Source organism: Equus przewalskii, chromosome 28, assembly GCF_037783145.1.
Source record: "Equus przewalskii isolate Varuska chromosome 28, EquPr2, whole genome shotgun sequence".
NCBI lineage: Eukaryota > Metazoa > Chordata > Mammalia > Perissodactyla > Equidae > Equus > Equus przewalskii.
Window position 1 is genome coordinate 15,801,545 of NC_091858.1, and position 16,243 is coordinate 15,817,787.

The following is a 16,243-nucleotide window of genomic DNA, read 5'->3' on the forward strand; positions in this document are numbered from 1 at the left end:
AAGGATGTTTCATTCGTAAGAGGGACTCTATGAAGTAGAGATATCATGCTCATGGGCAAAGAGGTGGAAAGTGGAAAGCTCACAGGCACGTGCCGCCGCAGGTTCGTTGGTGTGCTGGACGGAGAGGAGCTGGTGCTGAGAGCATTCTCAATGTCTTGGTCAAGTTGGTCCAGTTTCATAATTAGCAGCACCATGGAGTCTAGCCGCGCCCTATCTCGATCTTCTCTTATTTCCTGAGGAACAGAACATGTTGTTATTGAATCTGAAAGGCCATTCTTAGAAAGAATAAAAAGTTCCCTGTTCTTCAATGTGACAAAAAGGACACTGAATAATAGGCAGTCTTCTACTTAAGGGAGAACGGAAGTTCTATTCTGTGTCATCAATGGGCTCTTCATTGGAAAGATGCTGACCCACTGCCAAGAAAGCATTTTACATGAATATTAAATATATATCTTCTGGAGCAAAGTGCATGAAAAAGAAGTGTAACATCAATGAGTACTGGTACATAATTACTACTTTCCAATGAATTATTTTTGGGAAAAGTTATATGTTTACTCTTCTTTTGTCATGGTACAAATCAACTATAACAAACTAATAATTATGGTTAGATATTTAAGGATGAATGCAAAAGAATATTTGAGGAAGAATATTTCTGAGTGTAGCAAAACAATGGGAAAAGAATCAAACAAGGCAGGTTTTCAGCTTGTGCAGGGGGCAGTTTTTTTTTTTTTTTTTTAACATGGGGCCATTTACCTACTGCTGCTTCAACTTCTGTCATTGCCAATATTTTCAAGCTTCTTTTTCTTTCACACATTTTTGAAAACAGCCCCCACAACCATATGATTCATGGTTACTTATTCTGAATTCACTGTAATATAGACACATATTTATGGAAAGATTTTTGCTTATAGGAATAGATAAAGCTTCTCATTGACCAAATAGAGTTATTTGGGCATGACTATTTACTATTCTAGTGTGTTCAAATCTTCGAAATTCCCTGTGTTGTACAAGGTACGAAGGTTGGGTAAGGTGTTGGGTGAAAAAAAAAAGAAAACCTTGGAAACGCGGTAAGTTTCATCAGAAGCAAAATCTATTGAGGAATGTAATAGACTTGGGGCCAGCCTTTTTGAGGCAAATCATCATTTGCAACTCATGTTGGCATCTTCTCATCTAGTTGAGATATTTGCCTGGGAGAAATCAGGTTTGAAAGGACCACCCATGGTGACCTCGAAGGGAAAATATAGCATGACAGAAGCCTGAGGGGTGTGAGAACAAGGGAGCAAGTTGAGGGCTTTGCTTAGGTGATGGTAGTAGTAACAGCACGGATGAGTAACTGCCTGAATCAGGTCTTTAATTTTGTTTTTGGCTTTGTTCTTTTAATCCCTCTGAATGCTCTAGCCACCGTTAGGAGGGACCTCCAAAGAATAGGGAGTGGGGTAATTTTGTGGATTCATCTAATTCTACATGGGTCTCCTTACCTCAAACAGTTAGAGTTATCTTTCATATGTCAAATAATTGGTTTATTAGATTCAGTTGGTCAGAGAGTCATCAAAAGACCTGAACCTTACCTCACACCCTTTTCCTCAATGCTACAGAAATTCGTTACCTTCAAAAGAGCGTTATTCATAGTTAAATCCTGCTTAGACCTTACATGAGAGTCCCAGAAATACTGGAGATTATTCAACTTAATTCTCTTCTAAATATTCCAGAAAATGGAAAAATCTGACTGAATAGAAGACTCAGGGTCCCCTTAATTACGCCTCCAATGTACCTGCTTATGTAATTTCCTTCTCCAAAGTTGTGTTTGGCAAGATAATGTTCTTTGCATCTCTATATCCACATATCTCTTTGTGTGATTGTCTTTAATTTCCCAGTTATACATCCTCAAGCACAAAGATTACATTTTTCTACCTGGCAGACATGGAGTCAAGTTGTACCCTGCGCACGAATGCCTTTTCAGGAGTAGTAATAATGAAATCAATAGGAGCCAGTGAAATAACACCTCCCAGAGCTTTAGAAAATATATCTTGATATTTTTCCAGCTACTGAGTTAATGTTGGATAAAGCATAATATCCTGCAGCTATCCTAGACCTATCACCAGTAGTCTCAGAAACAATTTGTCTTTGAATTAACTGGATGTTGAGATTGTGCTTTAAAAACATTTTCAAATCCATGGGCTGAGCATCAAGTTATTCCAAATGATCTGCCAAAAGGAATAAAATCACATAGCTTTGGTCTACAATATTCCTTTAGAGAAACAAGCTTATTGCTTTTCCTTTTCCTTCATGGATGCTTCCTTATTTACCATCTATTACGTTCAGCCTGAAGTGTCAAGTACTCAGACCAGTATCATATGTTATACATTCATAAACTTCACAAAATAGAGTTGACTATAAATCAGATGTTTTGGATAAATATTATTGTCCTTGTCTTTAAAACCCAGGTATTAATGTTTCACAAAGTTCTAACCTTTCATACGTCCATGGCTAAACTCCAGTGAATAGCTCATGCCGGAAAACAAAGCTGTGTATTTGCAGATTTTGGCTAGGTTGACTTCTACAGTGGAGCTTTCATTTCATGCTGTCATTGTCGTCCAGGAAGAGGAACCTCTTAAAAAGTGAAGCTGCCTATTAATGAAGCTCTCAGTATTTCAGTAACTTAAACCCCTTAAATTAAGCCAAGATGCTAAATTCTCTCCCTTCCCATCTTTCCTTCCTTCATTCCTGCAGTTCCGGCTGTTCTGGGCCAAGCACTAATAAAGGGAAAAAATATTAATTAGTGAATAAGAGATATAAAACCCCTGCTTTTCTGAATATTATAGTCAACCACAAGAAGACAGGCAGCAAAAGTTAACAAATTGATAAATAAGATAGTTTCAGATAGGAACAAGTGTGATAAGAAAATGAATAGGTTAATGAGATATATAGAAACCACAGGAACAGTGTCCCACTGTGCATAGGGTGGTCAGAGAAGAGCTTTCTGTGGAAATGAGAGTTAAGTCATGATGGGGAGAAAAAGAATGAGGTAGGGGAGAGAAAGAGCGAAAGAGAGATTGAGAGAAAGAGAGATCGAGAGAAAAAGAAAGCAAGAAAGAAAGCAAGGAAGGAAGGAAGAAGAAAGAAAAAGAAGGAGGAGGAGGAAGAGGAGAGAGAACTAGGAAAAGCCTTCCACGCAGAGTGAAGAGTGATACAAGGATGTGGAGGTGAGAATGAGTTCGGTAAGTAAGAGCATCAGAAAAGTTAGGGAAGCAGTGAGGGGAGGCACTGAAATGGAGAGTGAATGAGTACTAGGACCAAAATGAGGTTGAATAGAAATAGGAGCCAAATTGTATTTTGTTACGAAGGGCACTGTAAAAACGTCAATTTTATTCTATGTGCGATGGGGCCACTGGCAGGAAGCAAGTAAATGAAAGATTTGCTATGTTTTTTGAACCTTTAGAGTTCTCACAATGTATTGACAATCAAATGCTTTTGGAACCTCACCATACTTTATATCAAGCAATGACACATGGCTAATACATACTAAATAGTTCTAATTATTCTAAGATTATTCCTCTAGTTCTAGTCATACTCCTTTTTGTGCTGAAGTCTGAATTGGACTCTCTTTACAGTGATTATGAAGAAATGGACACTTTCACAAAGCCCCCCATATTCTGAGATCAAAGTGAAAAAGAAGAAAACACTGGTTTGAGAGCTATTTCTTAGAAGTAGGGAGAGGGCGGGCAGTGGTCTGTTGGTAAATGTTTAGCAACTGGATCTCCAATTAAAAGGAAAGTCCTGATTTGTAGCACTTGCCAATTTCTGGGGTGTAAATACTCCCATGGTCAATTTCAAAGTCCCAACCAGATATTATTAAATGCAGAGTTGGGAGATGCACACAATTGGCTCTTGTGAGCTGATGTGAGCTGCTGCATGGTGGCTCTAACACACATTCTGAGTGGGGACCAGTAAGATGGAGAATCATTCTTAGAATTTGACTTGAATAAAAACATTGGTAGTTAAACCAATGTATGTAATTATGTATAATGATATATTGAAATAACGCATTTTATTTATTTAACACATTTACTTTCCTTAACTTTTCTTCCTGTTGCCCAGGTAGAGTTCGGTATAAACTGTAGATTTAAATTGTGTACTTCTGGAGGATTCTCTTGTTTCCTAGCAGAGGCTCCTTTATCTGCCTTCCTTGCACTATTCCATTATTTATGTTTGTAAAATTCCTTAGAATTCATTATAATTAACATATCTTTATATTTGTATTTTTACTTAAGTCAGTCAAAACACATTTCTTTAAGTTACCCCTTATGTCACTTAGAGACTTCATTCAACGTTTCAGATTTTAGAAATCTGGAAGTCCAGGATCGGTTCCAGTGTCCCGACTGCAGAGGAGGAAAGTGAATTCCAGGGAGTTTTAGGTCTGATCCCTCCTCCATTGCCAACTTCCTGCTCTTCCACTTCTCTTTCCAATACTCCATTTTTGCTTTCCTTCCATAGAAACAATTTTTAATTTAACACCCATTCAGGTATCGTGTATTCTCTCCTCAACTCCTGCAACTTGGTTTCCATTCCTTCCGACATGCAGAAACACCAATGACCACAGTGAATTGCAAGAAACCTTTGAACCATCTAGTCCACTTCTTTACCCTTTTATTTAACAATCATTCAATATATGTTTATTGCCCATCGTTATGAACTACACACTGTTTCCTGGGGAGCAACCCATTTCATATTTGTACAGTAATAGTTTTTAGAAATGTTGTGGAGTCAAATTCTGCCTTTTTCTAATTTCTCAGTTCCTCCCTCCAGAGCTGGGTATAAGTGGTGTCTATTTCATCAAACTTCCTTTCAAATATTTGAAGAACCATGTTGTTTCTATTTTCTTCCTTTGCTGGGTAAATCATCCTTGGTTCTCTTAATTATTTCTCATATGGCATGTTTTAAAATCCTTATTAGTTCTGCTGTCTCTGAATATGACCTAATTCCGTCAATGACCCAATTAATGGTTGGTGCCCAGGGTTAATTATATCACTCTACACGTTCTCCGACCAGAACGGAGAAGGCAAGTCCTTCCCCATGTACTATATACCGTCTTTAATACGGCCTAAGAATTAAGTGCCTGTTTAGAACACGAACAGACTATTCCTAATGGGATAGCCACAATCTGATTTGTTTTTTTTAATTGAAGAAACAGTATTTAGTTGGCTGCGAGCTGACTTTGAGTCAACAGCGTGATATATGTCTCCTTTTCCAGCGTGTGCTTGTGTATTGCTAAGGACAGAAGCATACTGTTGTCCCGAGACTGTAACCAGCTGTTGTCAAGGTATACATGATATATGGAGCTGCTGTGGAAGAAATTTCCAGTTGTATCTCTTTCAGATACAAGTCAGTGGATACTTAACTCTAATTAGGAGAGAAACTTTTATTCAGTTTGATTTATGGTTAAAAACTTAATATGGTCAACTGTGTGGTGTTCATTGGGAGATCTGAAAGATGCTCCTTATCTACTCCCAAGATCTACTATTTTGTCCTTGGGCAGCAAAGTCCCTTTGATCACAATGGCAGCTAGGGGAGATTAACATGGTTTCTAGAGGGTCTTCTTTCCTGGAAGCCTCTGAATTGGAATGCTCTGAATACGAGCTTCCACTACCCGTCATTCCTTCCATCTGGGGAAGACAATTCCCACCCGTCTCTTTCTCTAGAAGCTCTTTATTGAAAAACACAAAACACAGCATACACACAGGGAGTGGGGAGGCGGTGCGAGTTACCGGACATTTTACAGACTGGGCAAATATGAAGTCCCGAGAAGAGGGAGCCTCGCCTAGAGACGCACAGGCTCCATGTTCCTAATGCCAAGCATTTGGAAGAGAACCAAAAAATTCGGTAAAATACCCGGATGCTTCCAAATAGTGGATATTTGGCTCAGCAAACATAGCATTGCCTGAATGTTCTGCTTGTCAATGAATTGTGGCATCACATACAGCCATAATAAATTAAAGGCTAGGCCAGGAATAGAACTAAGACTTCCTGATTCTTAATCCAAGGTTCTGGCCCCTATACTGTCTTTGATTTCACACACATCTCGCTGGCTATTCTGGGCTGGTAATACTCCTTGCTCACCCATAAAAGAAAGAGACCTTTTAGCAAAAGACTTGGCTCAACTTCATCCTGAATTATTTGATCTGCAGCCAGTTGGACTAGTATGAAATCTCATATTAGTGTTATATATTTCATTTGACAATAAATTCCCATTCTAGATTTTCCTTCCTTAAAATAATATCCTGTTTAAAGAGCCAGAAAGTTATTAAATCTTTTATTCTTCAAAACCAGTGAAGATTTCATCTGAAATGACAGTCAGAAGCTAAAGATAATTTAATTATCTTATGTTAGAATTCCTAGGCAAGTTAAAGAAGTCAGCCTTAATTTTTTTTTTTTTTATAGTGAGGAAGATTGTCCCTGAGCTAACATCTGTTGTCAATCTTCTTTTTCCTTGAGGAAGATTGTCCCTGAGCTAACATCTGTGCCAATCTTCCTCTGTTTTATATGTGGGATGCCTCCACAGCATGGCTTGATGAGCAGTGTGCAGGTTTGTGCCCAGGATACGAACCCGCAAATCCCGGGCTGCTGAAATGGAGTGTGCTAACCCAACCACTACACCACCACTACAGCACTGGGCTGGCCCCCAGCCTTAATTTTTATTCTGCTGCTTTTCAAGATGAAACTTACGTAGACTGGGAGGAAAGAAAACAAACCAGCAACTACCTCTTATTGGACAGATACGTTCTATTCAATCACAAAATCTTTGTGTATTATCTTTAATTATTAATATGTGCCAATATCATTATAATATTGGAGGACGGAGAGTGATAAATAATATCCTCATTCAAAGTACAAGGACTCTTTTAACTGATATATAAACCGTGGCTCTATATTAAGTCTTTATGTTCACTCCCTATTTATCTGCCTTCATTTATGAGGCATGGTGAAGAAAATCGGGCTCTCTTTTGCTGGATTTTTAAACTCTAACTAGGCTTCAAATGAAGCATTTCTTAGTTGGGACTTTGGTAAATTGCCTACACAGTCTCCGGAATGGTTTCAAAGGACATTGATGCAGCTGGGGCTAAGGAGTGCTCAGAAGTGGCAGGTGTGACCCAGGGAGAGAATTGTGTGGGCGGTAATTCCTCTGGATTCTAGGGAAATCTGAGGATGACTTCCTCCACTGGCTTCAAAGGCCCATTTTTGGGACTGAGATATAATTTCTTCCTAAATTATTTGGTAAGCATTCTGAAACCAGTCTTCACTTTAAATGCTAAAGTTGGACATGGACATTCAGGGTCACTTAATACACTTACAGACACAAAGTCAGCCTCCCTGAGTTTCTGAGTTGATTATTTGTTCTGTGTCGTCATACCTATGTGAGATCTGCAAAGACTTCCAGCATTTTTTGCTTGTTTGTTTCGTGTACAATTCTCAGTAGCTCTTTGCTTGGGCTCAGGTATTAAAGGAGACAGGACTTCTTCTGGTTTGAAAAATAAGAAAAACATCTATTTAGCATTAAAATTCTGTAAACTATGTTCAAGAATGTTAGCTATGATGTTTTTTTCTTAGATGTGGATAACAAAGACAGACATAAGTAAAAATTAATTCCTTTTCTATAAAAACATATGACGATTTAGAAGAAGAGTCTCGTATTGTCCTGGCTTCTGTCTACTTTTCTAGTTTCGCCTCTCGTCATTCTCCCTGGTCCTGCCTCATGTTCCTCAAATGTCAGTCATCCTGATATATATTTATATATAGTCACCACTATATATTTTTTAATATTTTTCTTTAAAGAAACTTAGTTTTTTACTGTTAAAAATGCACTTTTACTTTTATAAATAAATGCTATATAATATATAAATGATAATCTTATATTTTTCTAAAGTGTATTAAACTGCAAAATTAGCAAAATAAAAATCCTTATACTCTCTGATACAACCTCCCATAAACCAAACTACGTTTTAGGAAATGCTGTCCTAAAAGTACAGAACTTCTTTTGGTTTCTCAAATATGCTAGGATTTTTCTCATTTGAAACTAAAATTACCAGATTTTGTAAAATAAAAATATAGGATGCCCGATTATCTTTGAATTTCAGAGAAACAAGAAATATATATATATATATATATATATATATATATATATATATATATGTTTGTATAAGTATGTCCCAAATATTGCACAGGACAATATTGCATGGGATGTACTTATACTAAAACATTTCTTGTTGTTTATCTAAAATTCAAATGTAACTGAGAATCCTATATTTTATTCAGCAATTCTATTTTTTTTTATTTATTTTTTTTGGTGAAGGAGATTGGCCCTGAGCTAACGTCCATTGCCAATCTTCCTCTGTTTCGTATGTGGGATGCCTCCACAGCATGGCTTGATGAGTGGTGTATAGGTCCACACCTGGGATCCGAATCTGTGAACCCCAGGCTGCCAAAGTGGAACGCACAGACTTAGCCACTATGCCACCAAGCTGGCTCCAGCAATTCTATTTTTGATTCATGTAATAATGCTCCTTTGGCTTAACACACTTCTCCCCAGTCTGGGGCTATCAGAGGAAACCCTTGATTTCGAACACAATGTCACTCCAGTGGTGAGGTGTTACACAGGTTGTTTCCTTGAATGAATGAACAGGAACTGCTTCTTAAATTTCGCTATACAACTTCAATGAGTGAAAAGTTTCTTTTCTCGGTATCTTATTTAGTGTTACAATCCTAGGCAAATCTAAGACTTGCCGTTTTGGTTTTTCTTTAGTAACAAAATAAAATGCGAAAAATGAATGAGGCTGCTCTTGTGGAATTTCAAATGTACTTAAATTGTGAACGTTCTGTACTGAATTTTCCATGAATGAGTAAATTCAGAGTACGTTTTTGCCATTGTAGATTTTCTCACTGTGGAATGTCTGTGGCTTTTTTGACATTAGTGAAGAGGCCTCGCATTGAAAAAGTATGGGAGCTATTTATCTAGTCCAGTTCTCTCATTTTTTCTGGTGAGGTAATTACTTCAGCCAAATTGAAGACATTCCCAAGGCTACAAACTTTAGTTGATGGCAGAACGGGAAAATCTAGGTCTCCTGATTCAATTCATTTTTGCTTTTTGTTACTTAAGCAGCCATTAACGCTTTTAATCCTATAAGGCACTGTCTTCAACTCTACAGATGATCTAAAAGGATACATTTTCCACACAAATTTATGTCCATTGAGAGATCTGGGCTGAGAACACATAGACTAAAAAAAATAGACTTAGTCACATATGGATGGCGTCTTCTTATTGTTATTAACCCACAAATTTAGAAGATAAAACCCTCTAATCGATGATTTGTTCCTTTCTTCCTCCTTTCCTCCCTTCCTCTATGCCTTCTTTTTTTCCCCCTTTCTTCCTACCCTCCCTCCTTCTTTTCTTCTTTTCTTCCTTCCTTCTTTTCTTCCTTCCTTCCCTCCTACCCTTCTTCTCTCCCTCTCCCTCTCTCTCTTCTCTCTTTTCTTTCTTCCTTCCTTCCTCTCTCTCTGTCTCTCTGTCTCTGTCTCTCTCTCTCCTTCCCTCCCTCCCTCCCTTCCTTCCTTTCTCTATCAATAATTAACTCTATTCTCACATGTTACTGTGTGTCAGAACCATTGAACAACTTGCTAAAACAAACCTGCTGTTTTAGTAGGTCTTTGATGGAAATGGAGCATTTGCATTTTTAACAAGCTCCCAGGTACTGCTGCTGCTGCTGGAGGCCACACCTGGAGAACCTCTGAACCACCATTAGAGCAACAGTTCTCAAAAGTGGCTGATTTTAAGTGTGCTTACATAGCTTTGAACATTTCTATGAGCTAAGGCTCCACCCACCCAACTCTGACGTAGTAGCTGTGGGAGGACGCCAAGCTAACGTGTTTTTGAGAAGTTCCCCAGATATATTCAAAGCACGGTGAGGGTTAAGGAACATTGTAATCGATTTCAGAGAAAGTCATTTCATGGTTTCTGACAGAAATTAGGACACTGGGAATTGGATTCTCACCCAGAGTAATTCCACAATAAAAAAAATCTATTAATCCCTTATATTAACAGATTAATGGGAAAAATATAACAAATAAGTGACAAAAAAGCATGTACAACATTAAAAACTTATTTTAAATCACTTGTTAGTGATTTAATAAACAGAACAAAATAAATTTACAAAAGCCCTCTCAGGTAGCAAGGATTTAGAAGGCAATTTTCTTAACTTTATTAAGAATATCAGACAATTAGAGCAAGTATCGAGGATAACAGTGAAACATTAGAAACACTTCTATCATATTAAGAAAAAGTAAGAATGCCTGTTATCTTACATTCTATTCAACATTGTGTTCGAGGTTCTTGTCAATACGACAAAAACAGCAGCAGCAACAACAAGATGGAGATGGTTATGTTACAATGAAAGAGAATTTGTACCTTGAAAATCCCAGAGAATAATCTGATGATCTGTTAGAACAAACAGAAGAATTTTGCACAAGAAAGAAAAACAAAAGAACATTCTTGTCCACTGTCATTAACCATTTAAAAAATGAAACAGAAAAATGCAAATAACAGTAACAACAAAGACTAAAATATCTAGAAGTAACCGAACAAGAAATATTCAAGACCTTCACAGAGAAAGCTAAAAATGTCACCAAAGGATGTAAAAGGAGACAGAACAGAGGGAGAGAGACATAACTGTTCTCATAGGAGAATTCTTTCTAGCATACTTTACAACTAATTTGTTAGGTATGTTGTCTGTTTCCCCTCTAGAAGGTAGCAATCATCACCTGTTTTACATACTGACATAATACAAGAGTCTAGAGCAGTAAGGGGGGGTTGGCACATAATCATCACACAATAGATGTTTATTGAATGAATGAATGGATAAAGTGTTAATTGTCTTTGAATTAATTTATAAATTGGTCATCCAACCTAAAACTCCCACGGGATTTTTTAATGGAAATTGCAAAGCTGTTTCTTCAAAAACAAAAATAAAGACAAAAAAAAAAAAAAACCCAAATAGGACAGACAAAAAAACTTTTTTAGTATGAATATCTTTAAACATATACAAAAAAGAGACTATAATAAACTCTCATGTGTCTGTAAGCTTAAAACTTGTCAATATTTTGCCAATTTTATTTTATTTATCCCTCCCCGGTTAAAAACAAATCCAGTATTTTAGGTAAATCTCTGACATCATATTTCACCCACAAATGCTTAAGTATGAAAAATTGATCTTAAAATTTTCTTACACGAGTAAAAATAATAAAATATCTTGGAATAAATTTAACCAAGGAAGTGAAAGATCTATACAATGAAAGCTACAAGACTTTCCCAAAAGAAATTGATGATGGCATAAAGAGATGGAAAGAGATTCCATGCACACGGATTGGAAGAATAAACAAGTTAAAATGTCTATACTACCTAAAGCAATCTACAGACTCAATGCAATCCTAATCAGAATCCCAATGACATTTTTCACAGAAATAGAACAAAGAATCCTAAAATTCATATGGGGCAAGAAAAGACCCCGAGCTGCTAAAGCAATCCTGAGAAAAAAGAACAAAGCTGCAGGCATCACAATCCCTGACTTCAAAACATACTACAAAGCTACAGTAATCAAAACAGCATGGTACTGGCACAAAAACAGGCACACAGATCAATGGAACAGAATTGAAATCCCAGAAATACAACCACACATCTATGGACAGCTAATCTTCGACAAAGGAGCTGAGAACATACAATGGAGAAAGGAAAGTCTCTTCAACAAATGGTGCTGGGAAAACTGGACAGCCACATGTAAAAGAATGAAAATAGAGCTTTATTTTATGCCATTCACAAAAATAAACTCAAAATGGATCAAAGACTTAAAGGTAAGACCTGAAACCATAAGACTTCTAGACAAAAATATAGGCAGTACACTCTGACATCAGTCTTAAAATGATTTTTTCGGGCACCATGTCTTCTCAGACAAAGGAAGCAGTATAATAAATAAACAAATGGGACTTCATCAGACTAAAGAGCTTCTGCAAGGTGAGGGAAAACAGGATTAAAACAAAAACACAACCCCCCAACTGGGAAAAAAGTATTTGCAACTCATATATCCAACAAAAGGTTAATCTCCATAATATATAAAGAACTGAAACAGCTCAACAACAAAAAATCAAACAACCCGATCAAAAAATGGGCAGAAGATATCAACAGACGTTTCTCCAAAGAAGATATATGGATGGCCAATAGACACATGAAAAGATTCTCATCATCACGGATCATCAGGGAAATGCAAATCAAAACTACACTAAGATATCACCTTACACCAGTAAGAATGGCTAAAATAACTAAGACAAAAAAAATATCAAATGTTGGAGAGGTCATGGAGAAAAGGGGACCCTCATACACTGCTGGTGGGAATGCAAACTGGTGCAGCCACTATGGAAAACAGTATGGAGATTTCTCAAAAAATTAAAAATAGAAATACCATCTGACCCAGCCATCCCACTACTGGTGTCTATTGAAAGCACTTGAAATCAGCAATTCAAAGAGACTCATGCACCCCTATGTTCACTGAAGCATAATTCACGATAGCCAAGACGTGGAAGCAACCCAAGTGCCCATGAACTGATGACTGGATAAAGAAGATGTGGTATATATATACAATGGAATACTAGTCAGCCATAAAAAGGATAAAATTGTCCATTCACAACAATGTGGATGGACCTTGAGGGTATTATGTTAAGCAAAATAAGCCAGATAGAGAAAGACAGACTCTGTATGACTCGACTCATATGTGGAAGATAAACCAACCCATAGGGAAAGAGAACAGATTAGCGGCTACCAGGGGAAAAAGGGGTGGAAAGTGGGCACAAAGGGTGAAGTGGTGCACCTATAATATGACTGACATATAATAATGTACAACTGAAATTTCACAAGATTGTAAACTATCATAACCTCAATGAAAAAAAGAAATATGAAAAAAAGAAAAAATTCTTGCAAGAGGAAAGGAGTACTCATCACAAAAATCTTAAAAACAGAACAATCTAAACATTCACTAGAACATGACACTGTATAAAAACATACAAATGAAAAGACTTACAAAAGTTAAAAGGCAATTAACAGACTGAGAGAAAATATTTGGAGCACATATAACAGAGAATTAAGAAATTATAAAAAGATAATCTAATAAAAATTGTCAAAGCATACAAAAAGGCTATTCATAGAATAAGAATGACTAATGACTTTAAACCCTAAACTTCACTGGTAATCAAAACAATACAAATAAGATCAAGAACGAGAATTATTATTTTTCATCTTTCAGATTGTCAAAAAAGAAAAAATCTTGACTGTACTCAGGGTTGACAATGCCTTTGGAAGTGTAAATTTCTGCCTGTTATGGAGCGTAGTTTGGCAGTATCTATTAAAATTAAAGTAGGACATATCCTTCACCCTGGCATTCTAATTTTAGGTATCTTTCCTAGAGAATTACTTGCATTAATGAATTAATAATTGCATTATTAGCATGCCCAATACTATTCGCTGAAGCATTGTTTTTTCCTAGTGACCAAAGAACTGGAAATAATCTATGTGGCTGTCAATAGAAAACTGTTCAATGTAGTAAATTATGGTACCGTTATCCCTTCGATCACCACATAAGAGTTGTAAATATGAGGGAGATAAACATGCACTCACAGAGCCACTAGTAATCTATTCAGCTCTTCACTGTGAATTAGAAAATTGCGCCCCTTTGGAGGGATGCACCCGTGCCAGCATTCACTGCTTGATGAGTAACACACAGGTTGCCCATCAGTGCCCACTCAGCACTTTGGTTTGGTGTCCTTGTGCAGGGAACAATAACCTGCACAACTGTACTTGGGACCCTCCTACTCATAGGGAAAGCACTCCAAGAGGGTTTGGTAAGTGGAGAAAGAAAGATGAAGAACAATACTTTAAAGCATGAAACTCTTTAGGTACCAAATGAGCACCTATGCACACACATGTGCACACACACACAAATACACACACTCAAAGGAAAATTCTGTATTTCTATATGCATATACATAGATGCACGAAAAAATATCTAGAAAGATGCCTATCTCTGGGGGGGTGGGCGTGGAATTGGGAGGGGGGCAAAAGGAAACTATAGATTTTTCTGTGTGGTCTGAAATTCCTACAGTGAATATGTGGTTGCAATTTACATCAGTGATTATTATTTTTTTATTAGGTAGAAAAATAAACATTTATTAAAAAGAAGAAAATAAAGCACTACAAATTACATCTTAAAAAGCTGACAAACTCCACAAACATGAAAAAGCCCAGAAAAAATTTTATTAGTTAACTGCACAACACACTTTATAATATGTTTTTTTCTACCTTTTTCTTTATCATGAGTGATTTTAGAAGATTTTTGGTACATCCTTATATTGACATGCTCTGAAGCCTTTAAAGCCATGATTGAAAATCTTTATTATTGACACGGAAAGATGTCCACGCATTTGTTAAGTAAGCTTACTAAATTTTACGTAAGGTAAATTTCTGTTTTCACATGTGAAGAGACAATTTATCTTTCCAGTAGTTTGAAGTCCCTAAGCCGCTCTTCACAGCCTTATTTGTTGAGTTCTGGAGATCATCTCTTTCTGTGATCTTCACCCTCAATATGTTGAATCCTGGCTGGGCCAATTTGATGCACAACCTGGTCTTCCCGGTTACTCCTAAGAATTACAGTTTTTCCTCACAGACCAGACAAATTCCAGAATAGCTGCATTGTTTCTTTTAGCCCAAAGATAGAAAAGAATATCATTATGACCTTGACTCTACTGTAAAGCCAAACTGACATTTCGTGAGATGTGATATGATGGGACTCTCTGTGGAAAGGCTAAAAGTTACAGAGATCCAGTAAGTGAGTATAAAATACAATTTTGATGCTTCTATATTTGTGATTTTAAGGTCGAGTTGCTATATACTTGCAATGAACTAAGAAAAATATTCTTATTTGACAAAATTTTATTTTTTAAGTCAAATGGCAATGAGCGCCGTGCAATGTAACTTGATGAAATTTAATAAAACTGTTGGTACTGTTGATAAATACTTAACCCAAATAGCAATTTAAGTAAATACACGTCAAAGTTTTAAAGATATTATTAGGCATTCTGTTATGGAAAAGGAATCTACAGAATGGGAGAAAATATTTGCAAACTATAAATCTGATAAGGGGTTAATATCCAAAATGCATAAAGAACTCATACAACTCAATAGCATAAAAGCAAATGATCTGATTAAAATGTGGGCAAAGGACCCCAAAAGACATTTTTTCAGGCAGACTTAGAAATAGCCGATAGGTACATGAAAAGGTGCTCAACATCACTAATTATGCAAACCAAAACCACAATATGATATTACCTCATGTCTGTTAGAATGGCTGTTATCAAAAAGACCAGGCGTAGCAAATGTTGGCATGAATGTGGAGAAAAGGGAGCTGTTACACACTGTTGGTGAGAATGTAAATTGGTGCAGCCACTATGGGAAACAGTATGGCCGTTCCTCAAAAATAAAAATAGAGCTATCATATGATCCAGCAATCCCACTCTGGGGAGTATATCCAAAGGAATTGAAATCAGTGTCTAGAAGAGATATCTTCATCCCCATGTTTATTGTAACATTATTCACAATAGCCAAGATATGGAAACAACCTAAATGTCCATCAAAGGATGACTGGATTATCCCTAAAAAAATGTGTTATATATATATAAATGGAATATTATTCAGCCATACAAAAGAAGGAAGTCTTGCCTTTTACAAAGCAGGAGGACATAGTAAGTGAAATAAGGCAGACAGAGAGAAACAAATACTGCATGGTATTGCTCGCATGTGGAATTTTTTTTTAAAAAGCTGATTTTTTTAATAGAAACAGAGTAGAATGGCAGAATGGTGGTTTTCAGGGGCTGTTGGGAGGGGAAAATGTAGAAATGTTGGTCAAAGGGTACAAACATTCAGTTATTTAAAAAGTAAGTTCTGAGGGTCTAATGTACAGAATGGTGATTGTTGTTAATAATTTGGTATTATATACTTGTTGCTGAGATTAGCACGACCAGAAGGCCCTGAGACTAGAATATATAACTATGTACTGGAGGGCTTTGGGGAGAAGAAGAAGAAAAGAAAAGAAAGTTGCTGAGAGTAGATCTTAAGCATTCTCAACACACACGTGCACACACACACACATGCACAAAC

The 16,243-nt window shown here is 36.8% G+C and overlaps 1 protein-coding gene across 5 annotated transcripts in view; it reads right to left on the bottom strand.

The window, feature by feature from the left end:
• Positions 1 to 16,243, bottom strand: part of DLC1 (DLC1 Rho GTPase activating protein) — a 479,654-nt gene that overhangs the window by 292,074 nt on the left and 171,337 nt on the right. For all 5 annotated transcript variants that reach the window (XM_070598490.1, XM_070598489.1, XM_070598488.1 and 2 more), the window contains exon 3: positions 84 to 233. In XM_070598490.1, coding sequence (XP_070454591.1) covers positions 84 to 233 — 150 coding nt within the window. The remainder of the gene's footprint in view (positions 1 to 83; positions 234 to 16,243) is intronic.